Source organism: Triturus cristatus, chromosome 10, assembly GCF_964204655.1.
Source record: "Triturus cristatus chromosome 10, aTriCri1.1, whole genome shotgun sequence".
Lineage (NCBI taxonomy): Eukaryota > Metazoa > Chordata > Amphibia > Caudata > Salamandridae > Triturus > Triturus cristatus.
In genome coordinates this window covers 814,663,122-814,688,344 of record NC_140593.1, presented here as the reverse complement: position 1 = coordinate 814,688,344, position 25,223 = coordinate 814,663,122, and the positions used below count along the sequence as shown (strand labels likewise).

Below are 25,223 nucleotides of genomic sequence, written 5' to 3'. Positions count from 1 at the left end.
ACACACACTCGCGCTCTCGCACACACACTCGCGCTCTCACACACACTCGCGCTCTCACACACACTCGCTCTCACACACACTCGCTCTCACACACACTCGCTCTCACACACACTCGCTCTCACACACACTCGCTCTCACACACACTCGCTCTCACACACACTCGCTCTCACACACACTCGCTCTCACACACACTCGCTCTCACACACACACTCGCTCTCACACACACTCGCACACACACTCGCTCGCACACACACTCGCTCTCACACACACTCGCTCTCACACACACTCGCTCTCACACACACTCGCTCTCACACACACTCGCTCTCACACACACTCTGTCTCTATGACTGCGGCAGTAGTTCTTGCACACACTCTTAGGACATAAACGTACAAAAGCATTTCACAATGAAATAGCCAGAACTTGAAACACTGACAATGCTTCTTTAAGAAATAGACGCACAAAAAAATAAGGGCGGGCCAAGGAAATGTCATGAGACGAAGATTACAAAACAAAACTTTATTTGGTCCATGGGAACCTGAGTTTGTGAACGGTCCAAGGGTTATTATATTACAAGGAATAAGAGCTCTGTTGTACAATTGGTAAAATATCCTATGTGATCACTGAACAATATATACAGTTTTTAAAATATTCACATCTCAGGCAAAAAGGGTAATCAAAGAACAAATTAAACATGAAGGGTTACAGGGAAAATAAAAGAGTGACAAAAACTGAAAGAAGAAAACATGATTCCAAGGAATATATGCTGACAGAAAAGAGGGAAAAGCCTGAAAAAAGGGAGCAGCAGGGAAAACCAGGACAGAGTGTGAACGAAGTATGAACAATAGAGTATAACATTGAAAAGAAACAGGAGAGACATTTAGTATTCCTATGTCAGGAGTCATTATACCACAACAACACTGGCACAGGTCAGCCAGTAAATCACTCCCCAGTAAGAATCAGCTTGATAAGACCGTCTTCCTCGAAAGAGCTGTGCGCTTCAGAGACATCTTGCAAACTTCCAAAACCCAGTGTTAAACCACAAGCATCTACCCACAAAGGCAACTCTCCAGAACCCAAATAGCAGTACCACCAGCTTAAGACTGGAAGTGTTCCTGCAACAACCCTCAAACTAACAGACAGCCACAAGGTGGCATCATGCAATCTTTACATACAAGTGAATCACACACAATGTGCCTGTGATGGTACACAGTTAAATGCCTACCCTGCATCTAATACACCGCTTCCAGCAAATGCTGATGCACTGGTACACAGATTCTGTGAAGCACTGTGCTCCTTGTTCACAAACATCCAAGAAATACAGAGCCACATATACACAACTACCAGAAAACCCTGTACCTCAATAAGCAACCCTCATGACAACCTGTGGTTGAGGAAGTTAACTTCTAGAAGATTCTGTGACACTGCACAGACCATCCCAGTAAAACAATCACTGAATAGGATTTCTGAAAATCCCTACCATCATAGAATATATTTTTAAAAATCCTACGCCCCGTTTATTTTATAGAAAACTATATGTTGCTGGGCACTACTTCTCAAGAAACCCTGTCTCCCTGTGTGCCATTCTGGCCCACTTACACCCATGGTAAGGTAGGACTTGATCATCCAACAGAGCATAGTGTGTGATCAGGCCTAGAAACTGATTTACCAGCTCAAAACTTGGTAGATCATTCCAAAAATATGAAATATGTATTTTTAAAAATAGCCTACACTTAGCCCTCTGGCAAACCATTACTGTCAGCTGCACTCACTAAAGTTACAAAAGCCCATTTTCAAATAAAAGCACAAACAAGGCAAATATAATTACAATTCTAAAAAATAGCAAACACCAAGGTTCAAATAAAGTGTAACTATATGCATATATCTCTGGTCATGCTAAATTTCTCCTTCATTCAGGCATATTAGAAACCATTGGAAGGGCCAGTCCTAAACTGTTCTGGTTAATGCAATATTAGGAATTAAAAGAGCCTAACATTATAAAACAAAAGCGAACTTCCCCCATAACATGAGGCCAGATTTCAAACCTGCTGGTCCAGACATGGTAACAGAATATTCCAATTGCAGCACGGGGTCAATTTATTCTTCAAGAAGGGAGGTTGGAGAACTTCTGCTGGCTAAACTGGACAACATCTTCGAACAAGTATCAAGGAATTAATTCTCACTGGAAATATGAGGCCCATCTAGTTGCCCCACAGCCCATCAAAGAGATGTTTTGGAAACCCAATAGGCAGCCAAATGTCTGACAGTGTCCAATGTGGCCAGGCAAAGCTTGTCTTTGATGCCATGACATCAAAAGGTTTTGAAGACCTCTGGATCCTAGTGGAAGAACACAACAATTGAAAAAGATATGAAGATTCGTACTGAATTAGATGGTGCTGTTAAAGACGCAACAATCAAATGTGGGTAAGCTTGAGTCAAGAGATTTACGGTCCTAGCTCAAGAACCTCAAGGGGGTTCCAGCTTCCAAGCCAGTGGCATACTACTTCCCTTCAAAACTTATTTGAAAATGTTCCCATCCAATTGCCTTTCCTGATGCTCTTGTGGAACGCTATTTATCCAGTCAATTCCTTCATAAGAATTCAGCACGCTACTGCTAACTTGGGAAAGACTGGTTCCTATGTCTTTTTAAAAAAATATATGATCTATTGCAAACCTTCATCACCCATCTTTAATCTTACTGCTCTTTTCAAAGGCTAGAAAAGGGAAGGGCCATGTGAGGGGTTATTACCTCTACGGAAAAAAGAATCAACCATGGAGCTTAATGGGGGTTGGACGGATTGCAAACATTACCAGTTAAGGAACTGGCCAAAGGGTTCGAAACTGTCTTCTACCAGAGGGTGCGAAGAAAAGGGCACATTCACAGAGTTTTATTTCTTGCAACCAAAATGGGGTATGTATCATGTGCTGGGTCACTTGCCACTACTTTTAGGGACATGATTTCCACTCTAGTGTTTCATCTAGAATCTGATCTCAAATCGACATTAACTTTGGACCTTTTGGTGGCATCTTTTGCCTGCTGGTGTACCAAAGTGCTAATGAGGTAGGCATCTTTGCAGAAACATTCCAGATCCTTAGCTTATTTTAAAACACCCGGCTACCCTTTTGAGTCAATATATACTCGAGGTTGATGGGAGATCAGATGGTCCCATTACTACACATGATGATCCTGAAAGCAGTATTGACTGGGACAGTTTAGCACCTCAGGGTTTCTTTCTGGATCTCTTGAGACAAACAATATTTCCTAACGAGTAGACACACATCCTTCCCTTTTTCAAAAACATGAATTGGACTGATCTGAACAAGTCCTCCAAGTCGGTCATGGCACCGCGACCACAACGAAGTTAGTCTATTGACTCGATAGTGGTGTTCAGAGTTTTCTTTGCTTTTTTAATCTCCTGGGTTAGGCCAGTAGAGACGGCTAGAGCACTGTCTGTTTTAGGACAGCAAGCCCAAAAGAGTCTGAGTGCATAAAAAAAGGAAGAGAGGCAGGTATGTTTGAAAGCTGGAGCCACTTGGATGTGGTGAACATTAAACATTCCCTGTTGCTAAATTCTCAAGTTTTGAGCTGACGAACCGCTTCCCTCGCATGAGCAGTAAGATATAAGCAAACTTAGAACAGTGTGCACTGGCATGACATACCCAGGAAACACTATTCAACAAGGTCAACAACTTCTGTGAAACCATTAAGCATTGTCTGTCACCTTCACCAAAGGGGAAAACTGCCATTCTAAGCTTTTCCAATAAAGCCAATGGAATGGTTCCTTTATTGGCATTTAACTTTGAGGGTACCATGCCTACAGGCACAAACTTTGTACGGATAACAACCATGCTTGCATACTGAAGATGAACAATGAGCAATACTTTACTTGCTGGTGCAAACCACCTAGAAACCTTGACTATTGATATGCATACTGATAAACTATGCAACAAATATTGTGTGTTGGAACAAGACTTCACTGAAACTCATCCCCTGATAAATTTGTGGGAAAAGAATGTGACTGCATGAAACGTGATGAGGGTGACATAACTTTTCCTGCTCCAAAAGTCTATGAGGATCATATTCTGTTCTATACACCGATAACATAGACATGGCTACAGTATTCCCAACCCAACATCTTACCATTGGTACCCGATTTTTGAGCTATTAACATTCGTATTTCCTAGGTCTCAAGAGCACAATTCATAAAATCTTCTCCTCGCCAACATAAAGCCTAAGATGTCAGTATGTCACAGAATTGGAGCACTGCTTTTTTAACCCTGAATCCAGAGTAACTCCCGGACTCCAAAACCAAATGATCTGACTTTTACTTTAAAATCTCTTTCTAAAACCATAAAGTTCAGAAGACCATCCTTTTCAAGGAAACTAGTTTAAACTAGTTTAATAGCATTTTGCTTTAGCCTCAAACTGTTAATCTTGCACCTAGGAATTTGTTTCCATCTTCGACACTAAGCCATTCCAGTGTCCAGGAACATAGGCATTTCATTTTATTATTGCCCCTTGAACATTCATTAATTCATTCAACAATCAACAGCTTTTCAGACATGTCCTGGGAATCCTTATCCCTCAACCTTACTAAAAGAGCTTGATTCTGAGAGACAAACATATTCAGAGTGCCAAAGCTTCTTGCGCCAAGAATCCAAAAGTTTAATCCTAGCTCGCAGAAGCGAAGAATCTCAACATCAAGTGCATTAGCGTTTTAACCTTGAAAAGGGAGGCAGACCACCCCAAGACTTACAGAAAACATGAAAGCCTTTCGATAGCAAGCTAGTCCACCACCATACAGGAAAGCCGAGCACCTACACATCCTCCCGGGAGTCAAGAGTGCCTGCTTTACGCAGTGAGCCCAAATGTTGCTTAACAGACAACCACAAGGTCTCAGCCTCTAATATAGAGCCCAGGCATATCACTGTCACCATTATAGTCCACGTGTTTCCCACTCACTTATAGAGATCAAGCATCACAATTTGGGAACTATAGTCTCTAATCCAGGCCTCTGCAGACAGAGGGACTCATCCTCACGCGGGAGAGTTTGCATCTCTTCATATGGGGAACAGAATGGCCCATTCTCAGAATGACTTACCGACACTTTATAGTAATGTCTCCCTGAGTTGCATGTACTAACCCATGGAACCCACAATAACTGAAATGTAGCATTTAAAGCCCTTAAGGTCCCATTTAGGAATATGCTGGCAAATTCTGTAAAATGTGTGTGCATATTAGAGCAAGCAGGCGGATGGGATGAGACATACAAGGGGTAATATGTTACATTTGAAAACTAATCTTTAAAAAAAGGTGCCAAAAAGGTGTAATTGAAGAGGACAGCCAATGATACAATGCCACCGCCCCAGGTGATACCAATTAAAGGACTGCAAGGATGCTATCCACAGATGTTCAAAGTACAGCCTTGGAGAGTGAAGAGTGTGTTTCTCAATCGACAGGCTGTGCTGGCATCCCAAATGGGTCCTAATTCCTCAGACACACACAGAAAGGACCGGCCTTTCTGGCCGACAGACAGTAGCAATGCGCAGTCATGATGAGGCAGAAGAGAGACTTCTTTCAAGCTGTGCTAGTCCTCAACCCCATCGTACCGGTGCCCTGAGAGGTGAGATTATTTCAAGCTTTGTTTGCATTAATTCACACTCCTCCTTGATTTTCAATGTTCCCAGTGTCGCACGGCACAGCTCTTGGGAAGGTAACGGCAGTGAGCAGAACAGAGACTGCAGGAATAATGCTCTAATCAGGATGAGAAGGAACGTCCTTCAAGGTAGCTCGTTCGATCACTGTTCACGCTAGGTGTCCACCACAGTCGTTCATGATATAGATTCAAGCACATTTCCTCACAATTAGAAAGATGGATGTTTCACGCTTCTGGGAGGCTCTGGCATCTTGATAATTATGGGTGGATCTTGGGTATCCAAGGCAAAATGGATAGGAGGGGGAAGGGTCCATGTGTCATAGTGGCCGAGGGCCGTGCAAACCAGCCACCTCTGGAGTGAGCAGAGGGCTGTGGGTCCCTTTGGTGGGTATCCAGTCATTGAGGAATGCTTGGCTGGCCTTGCGGTGGGCCAAGCGGTGGGTAATTGAGAAGCCTGCGTTGCCTTCTAGCTGAGAGAGGATCACCAGCACCTGCCTGAAAACACACAGAAAGAAAATGTGAGAAAACTGCATGCATATTTGCTTGACCTACCAGATGTCATGTGAGGCAACATCACTGTAAGCTTCTTAGCTTGTATTGAATTGTATTTTGATTGCATTTATATAGTGCTTACTACCCCTTATGAAGAGTTAAAGTGAGTTGTGCTGCAAAGCATGCTGCCCCAGGAACCCACAGTCAGTGGTTAGTCCAGCATTTGTTGGTTATTGTTTGTTTTTGACTTTAGCTTGTGCTCTCAAGGAAAGCCTTCCATGCATTTACTCCAGTTTCTTTGTGGTAGGAAGGTGTGCAGGGATGGAAAATAGGAGAGTATCATTCGTAGGAAAAGAGGAGAGGCGTCAATCAGAATCTAAAGTCATGGTCAGTTTTTATACATGGTTTTAAGAATATAGGGGAGGCTGTTTGAGATATCATGCAATCTAAGGATGAAAGAGAGAGACGTTATAAGGCATCAGCAAAGTGGGCAATTGCCCACGGCTCCCACCTTCCATAGGACCCCCTGAAAAAGTTTGTGGCCAGGCGAAATTCCTGTCATTTTAATGCTACTTATGCAAAAAAGCCTTCTTTTTTAATTTGACATCCCAGCAAACTTAACAAAATTTAGAGCCACATTTACTAATGATTTGCCCTGGGGAAAAGTCATGTAAAGTGACGCAAAGCAGTGCAGATTTGCAAGGGTATTTCCATTCCTCTGCAAACATTTTGCACTGGAAGGACACCCTTTTTTAAGCACAGGTAGTGATTTATGCTGCTTTGTGTCACTTTGCGCCAAGAGAGCATTGCTTACACGTATTAAGGCACGCACCCCTGGAATATTTATTTTGATTCAAAGCCTGATCCACTAAAGATAGCCAGACTGACCTTTGCATCAAAAGAGAACACCACCTTGAAGCTGGCACTAACACAGAGAAAGTTTTTAATTTCTGCAAACATTCTGCACGTTGAATATGGGCTTGACTGCACAGCACATAATCAATGAGTGAAATATTTGAGAATGTGTCTAGTTATAGGAGGAATATGCTTCCAGTACAAATCCTACACTAGACAGTATACACACATCTCTGCACCATGGTGTAAAGGGTTGCACTAACGTAGGCGTAGTGAGCAGCAGCAGCCCACTTGCACAACTCAGCACAGCAGCACAACTCAGCACAGCAACTTTGGCCGCTGCCCTGCGCCAAAAGATTAATCTGCCCCTTTGTGTGCATGCCTGGCATGCCCAGTCTTAACCCTTGCAGTATCAGTCAGTCGCTCGACTCATATCCATTAACCCTGCCTCTTAACCTTCTTTCTCTAACTCCACTTCTACATGTACCTTCATCCTCTTTATCTCAGATCTCTCTACCTCTCCTTTGTCTGCCTCGCCTCTCTTCAATATACCCAAAATACCTCACTCAACTTCATCTCTACTTTTCTCATGACGTGGACCCTCTATCACTCTTTGTACCTATATCTGTCACTCTTGATTTTCTACCTCAACTTTCTCTCTACCTGATCTCTTTCTCTCTACCTCACTGCACTTTTTCCATCTGACATTTCTGTCTCTCTCCTCCATCTACTTCACTTCTGAGACAACCTAAATTCTATCTTTAGCTCACCTATGTAACTTTCTCTTCATGTCTATGCTACCTTACTTCTCTCTCTCCATCTCTCATCCCTTCCACACCACTCTGCTTCACCGCACAATATTATTTCTCTCGCCACTCCAGTCACTACTTTAACGCTGTACACTGAATCACTCTCTCTCTCACTACCCAACATCTCAACTGACCTCACCTATAGTTTCCTAACTCAAAACTTAATTTCCTCTTTCTCTCATTCTAGCTCTTTCCCTTCATTCACCTCTCTGAATAATATTCACCTTTGTGGCTGCCTGTTTCTCTACCTCTTCTTCTCGCTCATCAATTCCTTTGGTTCTCCCTTTCTGCATCTCTCTTTCACAGACATGTATTTCTCGGGACCTCTTTCTCTGTTTCAACTCACCTTCTCCACCTTAGCGATCCCTCTCAACCTCTTTCTTTACAGATCTTATTACCTCACCATCATTTCCTATTTTTTATCTCAACTCTCTCCATCTAATTCATGTACGCCTCTCAACTTTCTCTTTTAGCTCTACATATTTCTCTGTTTACGCTTCACTCCCCTCTGCCTTTCTCTCTTCCCCACTACTCTTTGTTTTTCCTCAAGTCTCTCTCGAATTCTCTTTTTTTCTACAGTACTATCTTTCTCAACCTAGATCTACCTCTTTTTTTCTCTTTCCTTCTGGCTAACTCGCCATTCTTAAATTACTTTACTGCTCTCCCTACCACATATATCTTTTTAGATCATCTCTATCTCTATCCCTTCTCCCTCTACTTTACGACTTTCGCAATAATAAACAGGTTACTTACCTTTGGTAACGCCTTATCTGGTACAGATTCGATCTAGCTGCAGATTCCATACCTTAGAATTGTCCCAAGGCGTCAGACTGAATTTGGAAATCTTTTGTGATCAGTACCCCTGTGCACCGGTAGGTGGCGTCATTTAGCACCGCGTGGCATCGTTGGCAACATCTGCGTCAGACATGACATGTGCAGTGCCTATTTAGGTGCCACCCCAGCGTGCTGACGTCAGTTTCTTTTCACGACTTTCCATGCCACCAGTGAGGAGCCACAAAACACTGATCACCAACGGTAAGTAACTTGTTCATCTGATAGAGACTTTAGACACAGATTTTTTTATTTTAGAATAGATACCTAAACAATACCTCCCTGAAGGTGGGTCTGTGAAACAATTTCACACTAAAAGTACTACAAGACCGAACAGGCAAAGCGCTCAGCCCTACGGACCCGACTGCCCAGGCAGTAGTGCTTGGTAAACGTGTGCAGAGACGCCCACATTGCTGCCTGACAGATATCCAGCACCAGCACCCTACGTGCTAATGCAGTGGTCTCAGCCTTGGAATGGGCATGCAAACTCTCAGGGGGTTGCTTTTTGGCCAATGTGTAATGGATAGTGCTCTGCATTAAAATCTATCAGGACATGATCTGTTTCTACATGGCCTTTTCTTTCTTGGCCCCAACATACCCCATGAACAGTTGATTGTCCAACCAAAACTGCTTTGTGCGGTCAAGGTAGAACGAGAACGCTCTTTTTGGGTCTAGCCGGTGGGGTCTCTCCTCTTCCTTACGGGGATGAGGCGGAGTGTGAAAGGGACGCAAAGTGATGGACTGGCCTAAGTGGAACGGGGTGACTACCTTCAGTAAGAGGATGCTTGAGTCTGAAGGACTAGTTTGTCATGGATAAAGAAGATGTAGAGAGATTGAGAGGACAGTGGGGGGTCTTGAAGAGAGAGGGCTAAGCTGGCCTCCACAGAAAGGCAGAGACGGCAGATAAATACCTCGTCAAAGTGTCTAATGCAGAGCCCTGCTGGGCTAGGGTAAGGATTTTTTTTAAATGGGAAAGAGGAGCAGATAAGGGGTCAATCTGTTTCCTGGCACACCATGCCACATATTTATTCCAACGTCCGGCGAATACTGTCGAGGTGGAGGGACCCGGGCTGCCAAGATAACATTGCAGTCTTCGGGCAGAAGGTCAAAAGCTGTCAACTGTCGCCGCTCAATCTCCACACATGAAGGCTGAGCATTGACAGGTTTGCGGGAAAAACCCTTTCCTGCTGCTGCAACAGAAGATCCTTCTGGAGGGGCAGCCTGATCCGAGGACCGATGGCCATTCTCGGTATTTAGACAAAATATTGAAACTAAAATATCATGCTACCAAAATATTGTGTAAAAAATATTGAGATATGGAAATATCATCAGCAAGAATATAGTTTTCAAGAATATCGATTTAAGACAAGTAATGTTGATGTTGAAGATATCGAAGTCATTAATATTGTTTACAAAAATGTAGTTAATATCAGTTTTTTATTATTGTTATGCATTTTAGTATTCCAATAGTGTGTAATTCCAACACACAGTGCCCTTTGAAGTGCCAAGTTAGAGACACAGAAACCCAGTAGCAACACTCTCTCCTAAGTTTGCCATACTAGCAGCATCAACTTGGCAGTATGGGCCAGCAGTAGGAGGTGACAGGAGTGTTTTCAGTGTGCCATAGGATCCTAATAGTACTCATTTAGATTAAGCCTTCTACTAAAATATGGGCTGTTACTGTAATGGCTCCACAGTAGCCTGACATACTCCTAGGCTGCCAGCTCAGAGATTCGATGGCCAAACAAAGAAAGAGCTACACAAAGAGAGAAAGGGAAGGAGAGAGAGAGAGAGAGATATATTGTGAGAGTGTGTGTGCACGCGTGTGTAAGTAAAAGATGGTAAGTCAAATACTGGTCTAGCGTAATGGAATCGCTGGTAGTGGAGGAAGGAATTCTCTGTACCTGTGCAATGGCGGCACACTGTCCTGGGTTTTCAGGCTCCCTCTTGTGGAAACCACATTAAAGCTGTCCGTGCAGTCACACTGTACATGCAGGTAGGACTTCGGATGTCGATTCTCCACAACCACAATAAGTCCGGCCCAGCCGTGGGTCAGGTAATAGCAGGTCATCCCCTCCCGACCCTGAAAAGAAAAATGGTGAAATGTCACACCCCAACAGGTAGACCTTATTATACTCATCATTCACGGCAGTCTTGCTTAAAAAACCTTGATGGCAAAGCAGATCGGCAAGATAATCCCTGGGATGGGACTCCACTTATCCTACAGTTGTGTTTTACTAACACTGCAGGTGTGTAACTATGTCTAGCAAGGAGAATTAGTGGCAAGTGGTATGATACAGACATCACTTGGTGAAGAAAATGAGGCAGCTCAATTGACATGCAGGAATACAGACAAGAAACAGAAAGGATCCCCAAAATTAACCATAGCCAATTACCAAAATGGTTCAACAAACTTATTTCTGTTTTCTTTCTTCAGTGGCATCCATAATGTTATGAAAACACTTTGTCCTAGACGCTCATCCCCCCTACAACTTCAAGGTCTCACAGCCTATTTTCGCCTTGAGGGCGACACAGTTTTCCATATTAGTGCTTTTATTGTATAGGAATAGGACAAGTGGAAAAAAGTCTATAGATCCAGTTTTGCGTTGAAGGTACGCCTCCATGAAGAGGAGGCCTCAAGAGTAATCGGAGCATTTGGATGATGAGGAGACTCCTCACGAGACAAGACCTTGTATACAAACACTCAATGGGTGGAATTTCAGACTGTAAACAATGACTCAGGGGAGCCAATAGAGAGAGAGTGGACAAGTCAGTAAGATCATGGTTTCTAATGTAGGTTAAGATCCTCTGTCAGATTTCCAGTATCCACGTACAATAAATTTACATACAAGGAATCTGAATGGAATTATTTTACATAGCAAGTGGGTAGATAGCTAATCTGTTGTAGATCTGACCCTCCTAAACCTACATGTGTGAGGCATCCCTGGAACAGGAGGTAAGTAAAGTCATCATTCATTGATGAGGATCTGTTTAAAACTGTCTTTAGAGGCACACATCATTACATTCTTTCATAGCAAGCAGTAGTTGTGAACAATCAGGTACACCACATGCCTATATGAGGAAAACACATTTTTCTTATTTGTTCCTGAAAAGTGACTTCATCTTTGTAAGCAGTTTTGAGTTGTTGCTCATTTAACTCATCCTCCATGTTTAGCAGCAAAGATGTGATTGGTTCAGCCAGAAACTAAAATAGCAGCTAGTCTTTTGAGGATATGTGAAATTCAATGGAACAAGACAGAGGATGCAGCCTTTGACCAGTAAAGGAGGCCGAGCTTTAGACCTGGTGTCTCCAACGAATAGCTTGTGTGCTAACAGTAGATCTCCAGCAACTCTCCTGTGTGCAGCCCAGACGATTAATATAGAAGCTTTTGCTTGATTATTATATGTATACCAAAATTAAAAAGAATGTATTCAAGATTAAATGTATTTTCAGATCCCTTAAGCTGGTGTGTGATGAAAAATGGTTGAATTTTCAAAATGTTTTCAGAGCTACTATTTGAGTTGGAGAGATTACTCATGTTTTTTGTCTTGGTGCCAGGGAGCTTTAAGCTGTGGCTTCTATGTATTACTCATTTAATATTTCAAGTCAAATTGTCAAAGCCTTTTTTACCTTATTGCTGGAAGCCCTAGCTACTGCACTTATGTGATCACTACTGATAATCTAGGATAGGATGGCCACTATTACATCACTAATATTCATTGCTCAGGATAATATTAATTGAACACAAGTAGTTCTTATTACAGAAGAGGTTGGAGACCCCTGCCTTGGACCGCCATAGGTTAAAATACTTGAAAAATCTTATTAAAGATAGTTATGTCGTCCACCTCCAATAAACAGCAAGCATTACACTACTAATGCACTACATCCGGTCAAGAAATGGAAGTCCATGTAATGCAATCGGAATTTGTAAGCTATCCAGCGCTGTCTGTCATCCTATGCCCGTGCAGAGCTAGGGGTCGAAGGCTCGATAGCCTTTTACTAATCCCCTCAGACATCGATTACTAAACATAAAATACTGGCACAACATTGGAAGTACTAAATATGAAAGGTAATTTAAGCCTACAATACTCCCCTAGGCTATCTAGGCAAAAGGCTACCCATCTCTATGCTACTGCAGTCATTCATTACTAATAGGTCCAGAGATCCAGGCCTCCTTTAAAACAGAAATATAGCCCACAGATTTATGTACATGCAGCAGACATCTAGCATGACGTGCCCAAAAGGTTGCATCCCAGCACAGACAACTAAGGTTTTGATCCTTCAAACATTATTAAATTGAATACTTTTAAATAGGGTAATATCTAATATCGTGCATAGGCACAATACAACTGTGGTATTAAGTGCCATAGAAAAACAAAATGCTATCATTTTCAGTCTGTCAGCATATCCAGGTAACTTCATTTGTAGGGTGCCCTAAATATGAGGGTGCGGGAGGCTTATTTTATAGCACCGGACACACTTATGCCCTCACCTCATGCCGCTCGCCCTTGTCCTCAGTTAGCAGAATTATGGCATCAGCTAGCGTTGTAGGCTGCGCCTCAACCTGCTCCACCATCACCTGCCGGGAGCTGTAGATGCACAAAATGTAACCAGAATAGTCCATCGAGGTGCGTCCACCACCACTAGTGGGACTGGAAACTGCGAATGGGATTAGAAACAAACCAAAAAATAATAATAATCTTCCTAATCTGATTAAAAACAACCTTTATATTTCAGTCTCTTTGGTAAGCGCAATGGGCGCCTCTAGTAAAATATTTAACTTATTTGCTGAAATGTAACAAAATACCCACTGATAAGTGATCAATAATCCATTAGATATTAAATGTAGCCTAAACAGTCACGCTAACAGCTACAACATCCATTCCAGAGCATCTCACAGAATTAACTTTTTTACAGGGAAAAATGAAACCTTTTGTTGCATTAAAAGAAACATGTGTTTGACATGCACAAAGACGGTTCCCATTCTCTGCAACATTTACATATACAGCTCAATCCTAACATGCAGTACACATTAGTATTCTAGCAGAGGCACCATAATACAACGCTTCAATACACCCATTAATTCTACGCTGCTATTTCTATTCTCTTCAACGCACCCACCAACATCACACTATCAATGTCACTCCATCGTGACCTTTACAATCAGTCCTAACCAACTTAGACCCTTCTAAAAATTATAGCCCAATCAATCAATCAGGGAATTGTAAGCGCCCTACTAACCCGTGAGGGTCTCAAGGCGCTGAGGGGGGTGTCCGCAGAACTGTTTAGCCAAAGAGCCAGGTCTTGAGGGTCTTCCTGAAGGTGTTCAGGGAGGGGGCGCAACTGATGTCTGCCGGTAGCTCGTTCCAGGTCTTGGCGGCAATGTGAGAGAAGGATCTTCCGCCTGCTCTGGCTCTGGGGATGCGCGGGGTTTTGGCCAGGGCGAGGTTGGAAGATCGGAGGTTTCTTTTGGGTATGTGGAAGTTGATTCTGTCGTTTAGGTATTTTGGGTCCGTTGTTGTGTAGGCATTTGTAGGCATGAGTGAGGATTTTGAAAGTGGCTCTTTTCTCCAATAGGAGCCAGTGGAGACTTCGTAGGTGTTGGCGGATGTGTTCGTGTCGGGGGATGCCAAGGACAAGTCTGGCGGTGTTGTTCTGTATTGTCTGGAGTTTGCGGAGTAGGGACTTGTTGATGCCGGCATAGAGTGCTTTTCCATAGTCCAGTCTGCTGGTGATGAGTGCGTGGGTGACTGTCTTCCTTGACTCGGGGGGATTCACTTGAAGGTCTTGCGGAGGGTGTTAAAGCAGCTGGAGGTGACGGCGTTGACCTGTCGGTTCATGGTGAGTGATGAGTCGAGTACGATGTCGAGGTTCTTGGCATGGTCTGAGGTGGTAGGTGGGCTTCCGAGGGCGGTCGGCCACCAGGTGCTGTCCCATGCAGAAGGGGTGGTGCAGAGGACGAGGACTTCCGTCTTCTCGGCGTTGAGCTTCAGGCAGCTGTTGGTCATCCAGACTGCGACGTCTTGCATTCCTTTCTGGAAGTAGAGTTCGGCAGTGGTGGGGTCTTTGGTGAGGGAGAGGATGAGCTGGGTGTCATCGGCGTAGGATACAATGTTGAGGCCGTGTTGTCGGACGATGGCTGCGAGGGGGGCCATGTAGATGTTGAAGAGGGTGGGACTCAGTGATGAACCCTGTGGGACTCCGCAGGTGATTTTCATGGGGTTGGAGAGGAAGGGTGGGAGTCTGATCCTTTGGCTTCCTTCGGTGAGGAATGATTGGATCCAGTCCAGGGCTGTTCCTTGTATGCATGTGTTGTGTAGTCTGGCGACTAGTGTGCGGTGGGAGACTGTGTCGAAAGCTGCTGATAGGCTGAGCAGGGGCCTTGGTCCGGGAGGGTGCAGATGTCGTCTGAGGTGGCGAGTAGGGCGGTCTTTGTGCTGTGGTTGCTTCGGAATCCGGATTGGAACGGGTCGAGGACGGTGCACATGGCTTTGGCCTTGCATTCTGAGCTAGACGTGTACCACCTTTGCTGTTCCCTTACTTATGTCGCTCACTCATTACCAACAAAGCATCTCACCAAACCCCATTAAATGCCATCAAACATGTTTCTGATTGAATTAGAGTTGGTTACCCTGAGAAGTGGAGGAGGTACATGGCATAGACGTATGCCAGTGGTTGAAGGCACAGGATACAACAGCGTACTCGCCCGGTTCCAGCATGACATCACAGCCGACAAACTTTTTCACAGCTCGCTTGCTGTGTGCCACTAGTCGGCCAAGGGCCAGCTTATTCCCACTGCTGAAGGAGGCACGGAACACCATGATGCAGAGGTCCAGCAGGTGGCTGTCTACTGTGTCCGAACGCCTGCAAGGTGCAGAAGGGGACAAAACATGTTTGAAAAAAGAATACAGTGGAGAACACCATAAAAGAGCATTATTTATTTAAATACACTTAATACATAGTGTCCAGGCCAAAATATATGGAGTTGACTGTGCAATGTAAGAATTGTGCCGTAAAATAAGTAATAGGAGGAGATTTGAGACTCATAATATATTTGATTAGACGATAGAATTCTCTCTAATAACTTCAGTCGCTGTTAAGGAATGCATTTTAGAGCTTACCACTAATACAGCGGCACAGTAGAAGCTTGTCTGTGCCACTCCAAATAAATCTGCCAGGTCAGGAGCATAAATCATGGAAGTTCCTCCTTGCCATCCCTACCCTCACTCCAGAAGATATTTTTGGGTGGGAATTGTGCCCAGGAGGGATCTCATTGAGAGCGATCTTCACAGGCAGAGAAACATCCTCATTGTGATAGTCCTTGAGGAAAAAAAATTGATTCTTCAACTTTACTAAATATTATGGCTTACTTTCAGACCGTTAGTCTGGTTTCAGACGAGACAGAGGCACAGATTCAACCGTCATATCTATCTGAAATTATCTAAATCTTACAATGGACAAAAACAGAGTTACTGTGTGATTTTATCTGGATTTATCAGCTGCATTTGATACTGTCCACCACTAATTACTACTGCAAAGACCTCACAATATCAAAATCTGCAAAAATGCTTTAAAATGGATAGCTTCTTATCTTATAGACAGACAAAGGGTAGTCTACCTACCCCCTTTCACATCACCGCCTCACACACAACACTGTGGCATTACTCAGGAGTCTATAATACCCCTGCTAACCTCACCTGGTACAACTATGCAGATGTCACCCAAATCATTTTTAAAATGGAAAGCCCGAAGACCTCAACAAATCAAAACACAATAATATTCTTTGAGCCATAAATACATGGATTATGAATAACCATCTAACGCTCAATACCATAGACAGACATTATGATATGCGGACAATGGCAAAACTACCAGCCTGCCGCCATGTGGCACAAGGAACTTGAAGCCTTCCCGACAACATCAAGAGAAATTAAAAATCTAGGAGTAACCATGGATACAGACCTATCCTTGGTAACGCATGCTAACAATGTCACAAAGAGAGCGTTCTACACAATGAAAACACTATGTCACATCTTTCCATAACTTGCTTTCCATCATAAACTGCAAGTCATCCTCACTCTTGTAATCTTCAAGCTTGACTATGCCAACAGCCTATACCTTGGAACACGCGCATCCATTATACGCAAAATACAAATTATCCAAAATGCTGCAGCAAGGTTTCTTCTCCACCTTCACTCAACCGAACACATGACGCCAGTCCTGCAATTGCTCCCCTGGATAACTATAGCGAGAAGGGCAATGTTCAAGGCACTCTATATTGTCCACAGAATTTTCCAAGGAAAAGGACTGCTATACCTAGAAGTTAATTTCAAGCAATACAAACCAAACAGAAGGCAGTGCAAGTACAAGCCCCCAAGCACCGGAACTCACTACCAGACAGTTTTAAAAGCACCCTGGACCATATACGCGTCCAAAGAAAGTTGCAACCTTGGCTATATCCTATATAACCACATCACCAGCTTCCTGGCGACACAGCCCAGAAGACAGTCACACCCTCAAGCATAACCCTCAGCTTACAACCCAAGAATTGACATTAACTCAACCAGCAAACTCCCTATATTATGCATGGGAGCAAAAAAAAAAAAGGCTGAATTACGATTCGCCGTGGTATTATATAGTTATGTATTTCTATGAGTAATGGCCCACAATAATACTAAAACCATTAAATGTAGCTGAGAGCAAAAAATCTTAACTTATACCTATTAAATTTACATTAAATCACATAAAATATATCTGCTACGAGGGTTGTCCATCACCAACACTGTACAGCCAAACATCACCAAATGAACAGGCACTGGTTAATTAAAGAGATCTGTCACACATTACTGGCCAATTTTGGAGGGCCTTAATATAATCCATTCACTTCAGGTACCAAATATTTACACAAGCTGACCGCTTTTATTAATCTCACACAGACGCTCAGTGATGGGATAATAATACAAATACCCATTCCACCAGATCACTGTGCTTCTCTTCCCCCCCCCCCAAACCATGCCAGCTCAGGATCACAACTGTACACAAAATCTGAGATTGGTAAACCCAGTGCAGTAGCCAGGTAAGCACACTGTATCATATGAAATACCATAATGGGACATGCACTGCTGTTTCAATGCTATCAGCATGCTGAGAACCATAACACTGTGCACCTGTCTCTTACACTTCATGTTCCAACACTGCTATGCACATCATCCCACAATGCAATAACCGCATTTCGGTGGTCATCACACAACATGGAACACCTGCCACACAGGATCAAAACAAAAACATCATCCTTCCAACCACACACCCTACATGGTGTAGGCAAGTGCTTGAGCACAACACAAAGGTGTAGTAAGAGGTATATATACAACAGTGCAGAGCACACAGGCGCATGGCATGGGGTTAGGGGAATCACTGGGAAGGAGCTGCAAGGCACAAGCGTCAGGGTCTCACTAAGGGCCCTATTGCGAAGACTGGAATTATTCATGGTCCAACTGACGTATCGGTCAATCTGGCAGTGTCCGAAGAGCTGGTCCGACTGTGTGTGGAACAGTCTGTGGGCCTGTTTTATGGTCTGGTGAGCCGGTTCTTACTGTTGCAAAACAGCTAGAGCATGCCTTTACAAATTCAAAACTGGACTGATTTGCAAATGTGTGTCACTTTTTTAGGTATACGGTTTGTTTTTTGTCCCAGCCCGACCCTGTGTCTCGGGAGGTGGAAATGGAGCCGTAAAGACAGCAAGCCGACATTTTTTTTTATAAGAGTGCAGAATGGTAAAAAATGTCACATAAGAGCACAATTTGGCATTGACACCCTTATGAGAACAGCAAATGGAATGTGACCCATGGCAACTGGTAGGCCTGATGTGACATCTAATGGGGGGCCCACTGACTTCAAGAAAGACTAGAAAAGATGTAGCCTCAGCTAACACACTCCCTCACAACACTGGGGGTATGAATGATACAATCTGAGACATTAGCTCTATATGATAGACTGGGGACCTTTCAGCAGATAGAAGTATGGAGCAGAAATGGAAGGCAATATTTGGACTGAAAGCCTATTTTGAGCACTGACTATTTCTGAGTGCCCAAGGTCTAACCGAGGGAGATAAATTCAAGCAAAAGCAGATGCCAAGCGTGGGACTCTGCCTGAGTGGTGGCAGTGTGCTGTTGTGCTTCAGTATGTACCCTATGTCAAAACGGAAGGGCTCCTACAAAACCGGTGCCATTGAAAGATAAACCAAAGATGCACTCAAGGACACTCGCAAGACAAAGGAAGAGAAGCAAACCTTTTATCCCACTGTCATAAAAGACTGCCTAAAAAACCTGCTTGCCAACTAGCAGAAAGGGTTTGGATAAACACTGCAGGAGCCATGGTGACTTTTTTTAAACTTTATTTTTCATTTTACAAATACAAAATACAAAAACGAATTAACATCGATACAGCATATAGAGGCATACCGTTGATACTATTAATGGTACGCGGTACAGGTAGTAGCGTCGGGGGAAGAAAGGCACAATGGGGAAACATATCCATTTGTAAGCATAATACAGTGAAGAAGAAGCATGGGACATGCCACTGACTCTCACGGTGCATATCACTGGGATCGATCCTCTCTCTCCTTATCATGGTTAGGGGCGTCGTCTACATCTAACCCACTCGCCGCGCTGTCAGTTGCATCCTGAGAGGAGGGCTCCCCCTCCGTCAACCCAGAAGTACACATTTCACACTAGACCATGGGCTCCGCTTGCAGCTTCTCGTCCCTATGGGTGAGTTTCATATGGGCTTCTTCGGCTAGGGACCACTCTCTAACATCTTTGAGCCAGATGGGCACTTCCGGGCCCCTCTGCCCCATCCAAGTTAAAGCTATCCTGCGCCTAGCTAGCACCAGCATTAGTTGTAGGAGCTTATATGGGAGTTTCTTTTTCTTGGGCTTCCGGACAGATGCAAGTAGACAACTCAAGGGTTCCAGCTTCACCTGATGGACTGTGCTGCAACAATCCTGCCCACCACCTCCGCCCAAAACTGCCTGACCACCGAGCAATCCCAAGCCAAGTGTAAAAAGCCTGCTTTCTCTGTGTTGCATCTCGGGCATCTATCCCCCCTGTCACATGAAATGCATTTTAGGGATACCGGGGTTAGGTAGGTGCGATGCAAGAAGTTAAAGTGCGTTAGTTTAAATCTGGCATTACAGGAGACAGTGCGTGTGAGGGAGCCTATGTGTGCCCATTGTTCCTCATCGAGCTGGACAGCGAGATCTCTCTCCCAGGCAGCCCGGGATGGCGGCACCGGGGGAGCGGAATCCTGTTTCATAGCTTTATAGAGGAGAGAGATTAATTTGTGACCGGTACCACACATGAGCATGATATCTAGAGTTTGTGTCGGAGGTGGAATGTCCGGGTACTGTGGCCAGGTAATCTTCACCACTTCCTGGATTCCCCGACAGTGTAGGAATTGGCCCTGCCCGAGGCCAAAGTTCTCTTCCGCCTGTTCATACGCCATAAATGTCTTGTTAGGAAAAAGGTCGGCAAGAACTTGGCAGCCACCCTCCCTCCAGGGTTGAAAGGACATGTACCTTCCCATGTCTATAAAGGGGGCCAGCATCCAGATTGTAAGCTCCCTGTGAAAGGGCGCTTTCCGTAGGACTTTCTCAGCAAACCGCTGCATATGCCGGCCGTATGTCGCACTATGTAGGGAAGAGTTGTCTCCGACGCCCTGCCCTGCATGAGTGCTTCCTGCAGTGTCTGGGTGTCCACCCTGCCGGAGAGAAGGCGTTTCTCCCAGTTGTCTGCGTCTGTCAGCCAACGTACCACAGGCTGTAATTGAGTCGCGTAATAATAGAAATCGAAGCATGGTGCTTTCAGTCCACCCTCTTCGTAGCTGCGTATAATAGTGTTGAGAGCTACCCTACTACGCCGGCCTGCCCAGAGCAGGGACGGGAGGAGCATGTTCAGGGTTTTGAAGACTCGCGTCGGTAATGGGCATAGTGAGTTCTGGAAGCATCACCATCTTAGAGATGACCAGCCTACCCATCAATGACAGTGGAAGGGTATTCCAAAATGTCACCGACTGCTGCAGAGACGTGGTTATCCGGTCTATGTTCCGGGCCAGTGCCTGTGTGTCCGTCGGGCCACCTGTATCCCCAGGTAACAGAAACTCACCCATTCCCAGCGCAGCCCCAGGTCCGGGAGATCCCCCAGGGGTACAGAGGCTAGTCCTGCCACTGGAAAGATCAGGGACTTACCGCGATTGAGTCACAATCCAGAGACCTCTCCAAACCTATCCAGTTGGCGCAGCAGTACAGGTAGTGTATCCTGGGGAGAGGCTAGATAAAACAGGGCATCATCGGCATATAGGGAGATAACATGACTCGTGTCACCCACTCCAATTCCCCACTGTTCCATTTCTGCCCTGACTCGGACCGCGATTAGCTCTATGGCAAGGGGGAACAGTAGAGGCGAGAGGGGACACCCCTGGTGAGTGCCCCTTCCCAATTGCCAGTCCTCTGATCGTGCGCCCCCAAGCTTTACTCTCGCGCAGGGCGCGTGTACAAAATGCGAATCCATCGACAGAATTTGGGACCCAGCCCTAGAGCCCGCAAGACCTCGAGAAGGTATCTCCAATCCCCCGTGTCAAATGCCTTGCCGAGGTCAATGGATACCAGCACCATCTGTTCCTCCTGATCGCGCACCTCATGCATGACATGGTTACGCCGGCATAGATTCATAGCCGTGTTTCGTCCTGGTATGAAGCCTAAAGTTTACATAAAATTTTAACATCTGTGATAATCATAGTAATCAGTCGATATGACGAGGGCTCATGTGCATCCCCTCCCGGCTTCAGAATCATACACATTTCCCCCAATGTCATGCTTGGTGGGAGAACTCCGCGTTCAAAGGTCTCAAGATAGACCTGCAACAGGAGGCGGGGAAGCGTACCTACAAATGTCTGATAAAACTCAGGAGGAAACCCGTCACTACCCGGGGACTTGGCTCGTGGTAGGTGCTTCAGTGCGGATTGCACCTTCCCCAGCGCTAGGGGTTCGTCGAGCTCCTTCTGTGCCGATTTAGGGATAGACTGTAAGGTCAGGTCATGAAGGTAAGGGAGATAAGCTGCCTCGCTGATTGCGGGGTCCGTGGCATACACTGTCTGCAAATGGGATTTTAGGACCCGCAGTAGCCCCACCTCTGAAAGGACCAGGCCTCCCGTGGGCTCCCGCAGGGCCGCAATCACGGCAGGGGCATGTTCCTGCAGAAGAATCCAGGTCAAGAGACAACTCGATTGATCCCCTTCCATATGGAGGCGTTGTCTGTAATGTGTGAGGGTGTATTTATCAAGCCTGAACCAAATGTCATGGATGCGCTCCCGGATGCCATGTTCCTTATCCCTCCCCTCTGCATCAGGAGCTACGCAAGTCTGTACTTCTAAAAGGCGTCGCTCCTCCTCCTGTAGCTCTGGTTGGAGCTGCTTACGGACCCCATATGTTAGGCTCAGGCAGGCCCCTCTCACTACCGCCTTCAGGGCTTCCCAATTTGTGGCCTGTGATAAGTCCAGCCTGTCCCAGTTTAAGTCAATATAGTCAGTTATGGCAGTCTCTAGATGATGCTTCCCCACTGGGTCCTCAAGCACCTCTGCTGGTAACCTTCAAGTCTGCGGTCGGCGAATCGGGCCCCCCCAGTCAACCACACACGCTAGAGGGGAGTGATCAGATAAGAACCATGCTTGGTGTGTCACCTCAAAGGACATAGCCGTGTCTGGGTTTGCGATTAAGAACCTGTCTAAGCAACTGTGCATGTTTTGAGTGGGTGAAAAACAGGTATACACTTTCTGGGTCAGGTGTCTCTGGCACCATATATCCTGGGCCCCTATATTCCCCATTACCTTACGGAGTTTCATCGTCATCCTTGGCTTTGTGACTTTGCGGGGTGGGAACTTGTCAAGGTCGGGGTCTAGGACACAATTAAAATCCCCCATCCAGATCAGTGGGACTTCTAGTTCTGACACCAGAACCTCCTGTAGGCACTGAAAAAAATCCGGATCGTCTGTGTTTGGAGCATAAGTGTTCAGTATAGAGACGTCTCTACCATCTAGCTTAGCTCTAAGGAGTAGATAACTCCCATGAATGTCAGATTCTACATATTTTGGGGGGGCAAACAGGGTCCCCGGGGCCACCCACACAAGGCCATGGTGACCTTTAGACCAGAACAAGGCATAAACTCTACTAACATCAGGGTAGATATGCAGTCCACAAATTTGATGGTGTAAAGTGTTGAAAGGCTGTTGGAAATTAATTCAACAATGGAACAACTCATGGACAAGTTCATTGCACATTTAGAGACCAAAACAAAACTATGCATGGAGGAGTGCAAGGATTTGGAAACCGATCTATATGGGATAATATCTGGATTGATAAACTCAAGGAGGGCACCGAGAGAAGCATATCAATATCTGCCTCCTTGAGATTTGTTTAGGAGTGTACTGAAGAAGCTGCTCAGCAAATAGGAATTATTAGAAGGCACATCATGGGCCATAGATCAACACAAAAAGACAAGATCAGGAGATATTGTGGCACAAATGGCAGACTGAATGAGGAAATATCGCAATCTAGCAAGATGCACAACATTCCATACGTCTGCAGCCTTTCTGCTCTTTCAGGAGCTCTCAGCAGTGACCAGGGCTTTTTTTTAAACATCTTTATATAGGGTATTAGTGCAACACAGCAACAAACTGAACATACAATTGTCCTTCTCTACCCTCCAGTAGCTGTGGCGAACCTTGTTACAAAAGTATGTATCCACATACTTAGACAAGATATAGGACATTCAGATACATGTAATTGAGTCTCCCCTTCACATCTGTGCGTACAGGGTTGCAACCCTCTATCCACGTAAGTCTCCCATGTCTGAAATACTATCATCACCCTTGTTACTGTGAGGGTGGGGGGGGGGGGGCAAGGGGAGTGACTCCCAGCAACCCGTCTCTAGGGTTTTGTTTATTCCCTCGAACTTCATCGCCTCCTCTTGCCAGGGGTTTGCATATTTTCCCATGCTTCTGTGAACAGCCTCTCACCCGGTATATTGGTTCCTCAGCCTGTTTGTACCAGTTCATATTAGAGGTACACTCATGAACCATCGGAGGGGGAGGCCTAACTCCCCAAACAGCGCACAATATCCCTTCTTATCACTTCTAAGATAGTTTTACAGAGGGCCAGTGTGTATCTGTCCAGGGTCACCTCTCCTCAGATCCTTAGAGCCACCAACCTGGGAGTGAACACCATGACCTCCCCTACCAACTGGGACAGTCTACTCTATATCCCTGATCAAAATCCCCAGATCTGTGGACATTCCCAGAACATGTGTAGTTGGGAACCGTGCTTGCCACATCCCCTGTAACGCTGGTTGCTGGAGGCCACCCCCATCATATGCAACTTCTTTTGTGTGACGTAGGCACAGTGAAATTGTTTTTAACTGGATTTGACGAAAACCTGACCAAATATCCACCTCCCCTGGGTATTTACATACATCATACTCTATTTTACCCAGTTCCCCCTCCCACTTTTCTCTCAGTGTCTGCTGGGAGGGTTGGCAATGTACCAATAATGTAGAATAGATTAGAGAAATGGTATGTATGTGCAGGGGGACCCCATTACCCTATAATCCAGTGGTTTATCCTCTAGATTCTGGAAGCCACCCAGGAGACGCTGATTTATCATCTTTACCTGCATAGGAACTGACACCCCAGATAGGTAAATCTTGCCTCTGCAGTTCCTCGAAAGTCAACCATCCCATTAGCCTCTGAAGTCCCCCGAGTTTAGAGGTATCCAAGATGTCCCACTACAGTGGTGCCTTGAAAGTCAGGCAGTCCACCCAGTCAATCTTGTGCTACCCCCATTTCCATATCCGGACTGCACTCAGGAAGGTGTCTGATTTTATCTGGCCCGTATAGTTTCCTAATGTATCCCTGAAGTTCCATTGCCCTTCGGTCTGCAAGCAGAGAGGGCTACTTTTGGTCTGCAAAGGACAAGTCAGTTATCACCAGTAATTGAGCTGCCCAATAATATAGACGTAGGCCTGGGAGTGCTATACCCCCGCCCACTATTCACCTGGTCAGGGTAGGGATGACTATGTGGTGGCTGCTGATGCTCCGCAGTAAGTTCCTAGTTTCTGCCTCCACTGCCCAGAAAAAGGTATCAGGAACCAGGTATGTTGAATTTTGAGGATGTACTAAAACCTAGGGAGGAAAATCATTCTGTATAATGCTGCTCTGCCCAGCAAAGACAGCGAGAGGCCGCGCCATTATGCATTAGCACCATAGTATGCGGTCAACAATCGGTTCAAGTTATGTACATGAAACATTGCTCAGTCCTTGGTGATGCATATGCCTGAATAGGTGCACCCCACCTACTCCCATACAAGTAAATCTGACCACTATGTCCGTAGGCGCCAGTATGTAAGGGGGTAAACTATTGATTTTCCCCAGTTGATTCTGACACCTGAAAATTAACTAAAGATGCAGAGGATCTTAAGCACTCTCGGTATGGAGTCATCTGGGTCAGCCAGGTAGAGTAGGACATCGTCCGC

General features: G+C 45.1%; 1 protein-coding gene across 4 annotated transcripts in view; it reads right to left on the bottom strand.

The window, feature by feature from the left end:
* Positions 1 to 502: 502 nt before the first annotated feature.
* The window catches only part of CAPN15 (calpain 15), a 364,024-nt gene continuing 339,303 nt past the window's right edge, over positions 503 to 25,223 (bottom strand). For all 4 annotated transcript variants that reach the window (XM_085628400.1, XM_085628397.1, XM_085628399.1 and 1 more), the window contains 4 exons: positions 15,275 to 15,507; positions 13,136 to 13,302; positions 10,547 to 10,725; positions 503 to 6,150 (listed from right to left, as the gene is read on the bottom strand). In XM_085628400.1, coding sequence (XP_085484526.1) covers positions 5,973 to 6,150; positions 10,547 to 10,725; positions 13,136 to 13,302; positions 15,275 to 15,507 — 757 coding nt within the window. In that variant the 3' untranslated portion in view covers positions 503 to 5,972. The remainder of the gene's footprint in view (positions 6,151 to 10,546; positions 10,726 to 13,135; positions 13,303 to 15,274; positions 15,508 to 25,223) is intronic.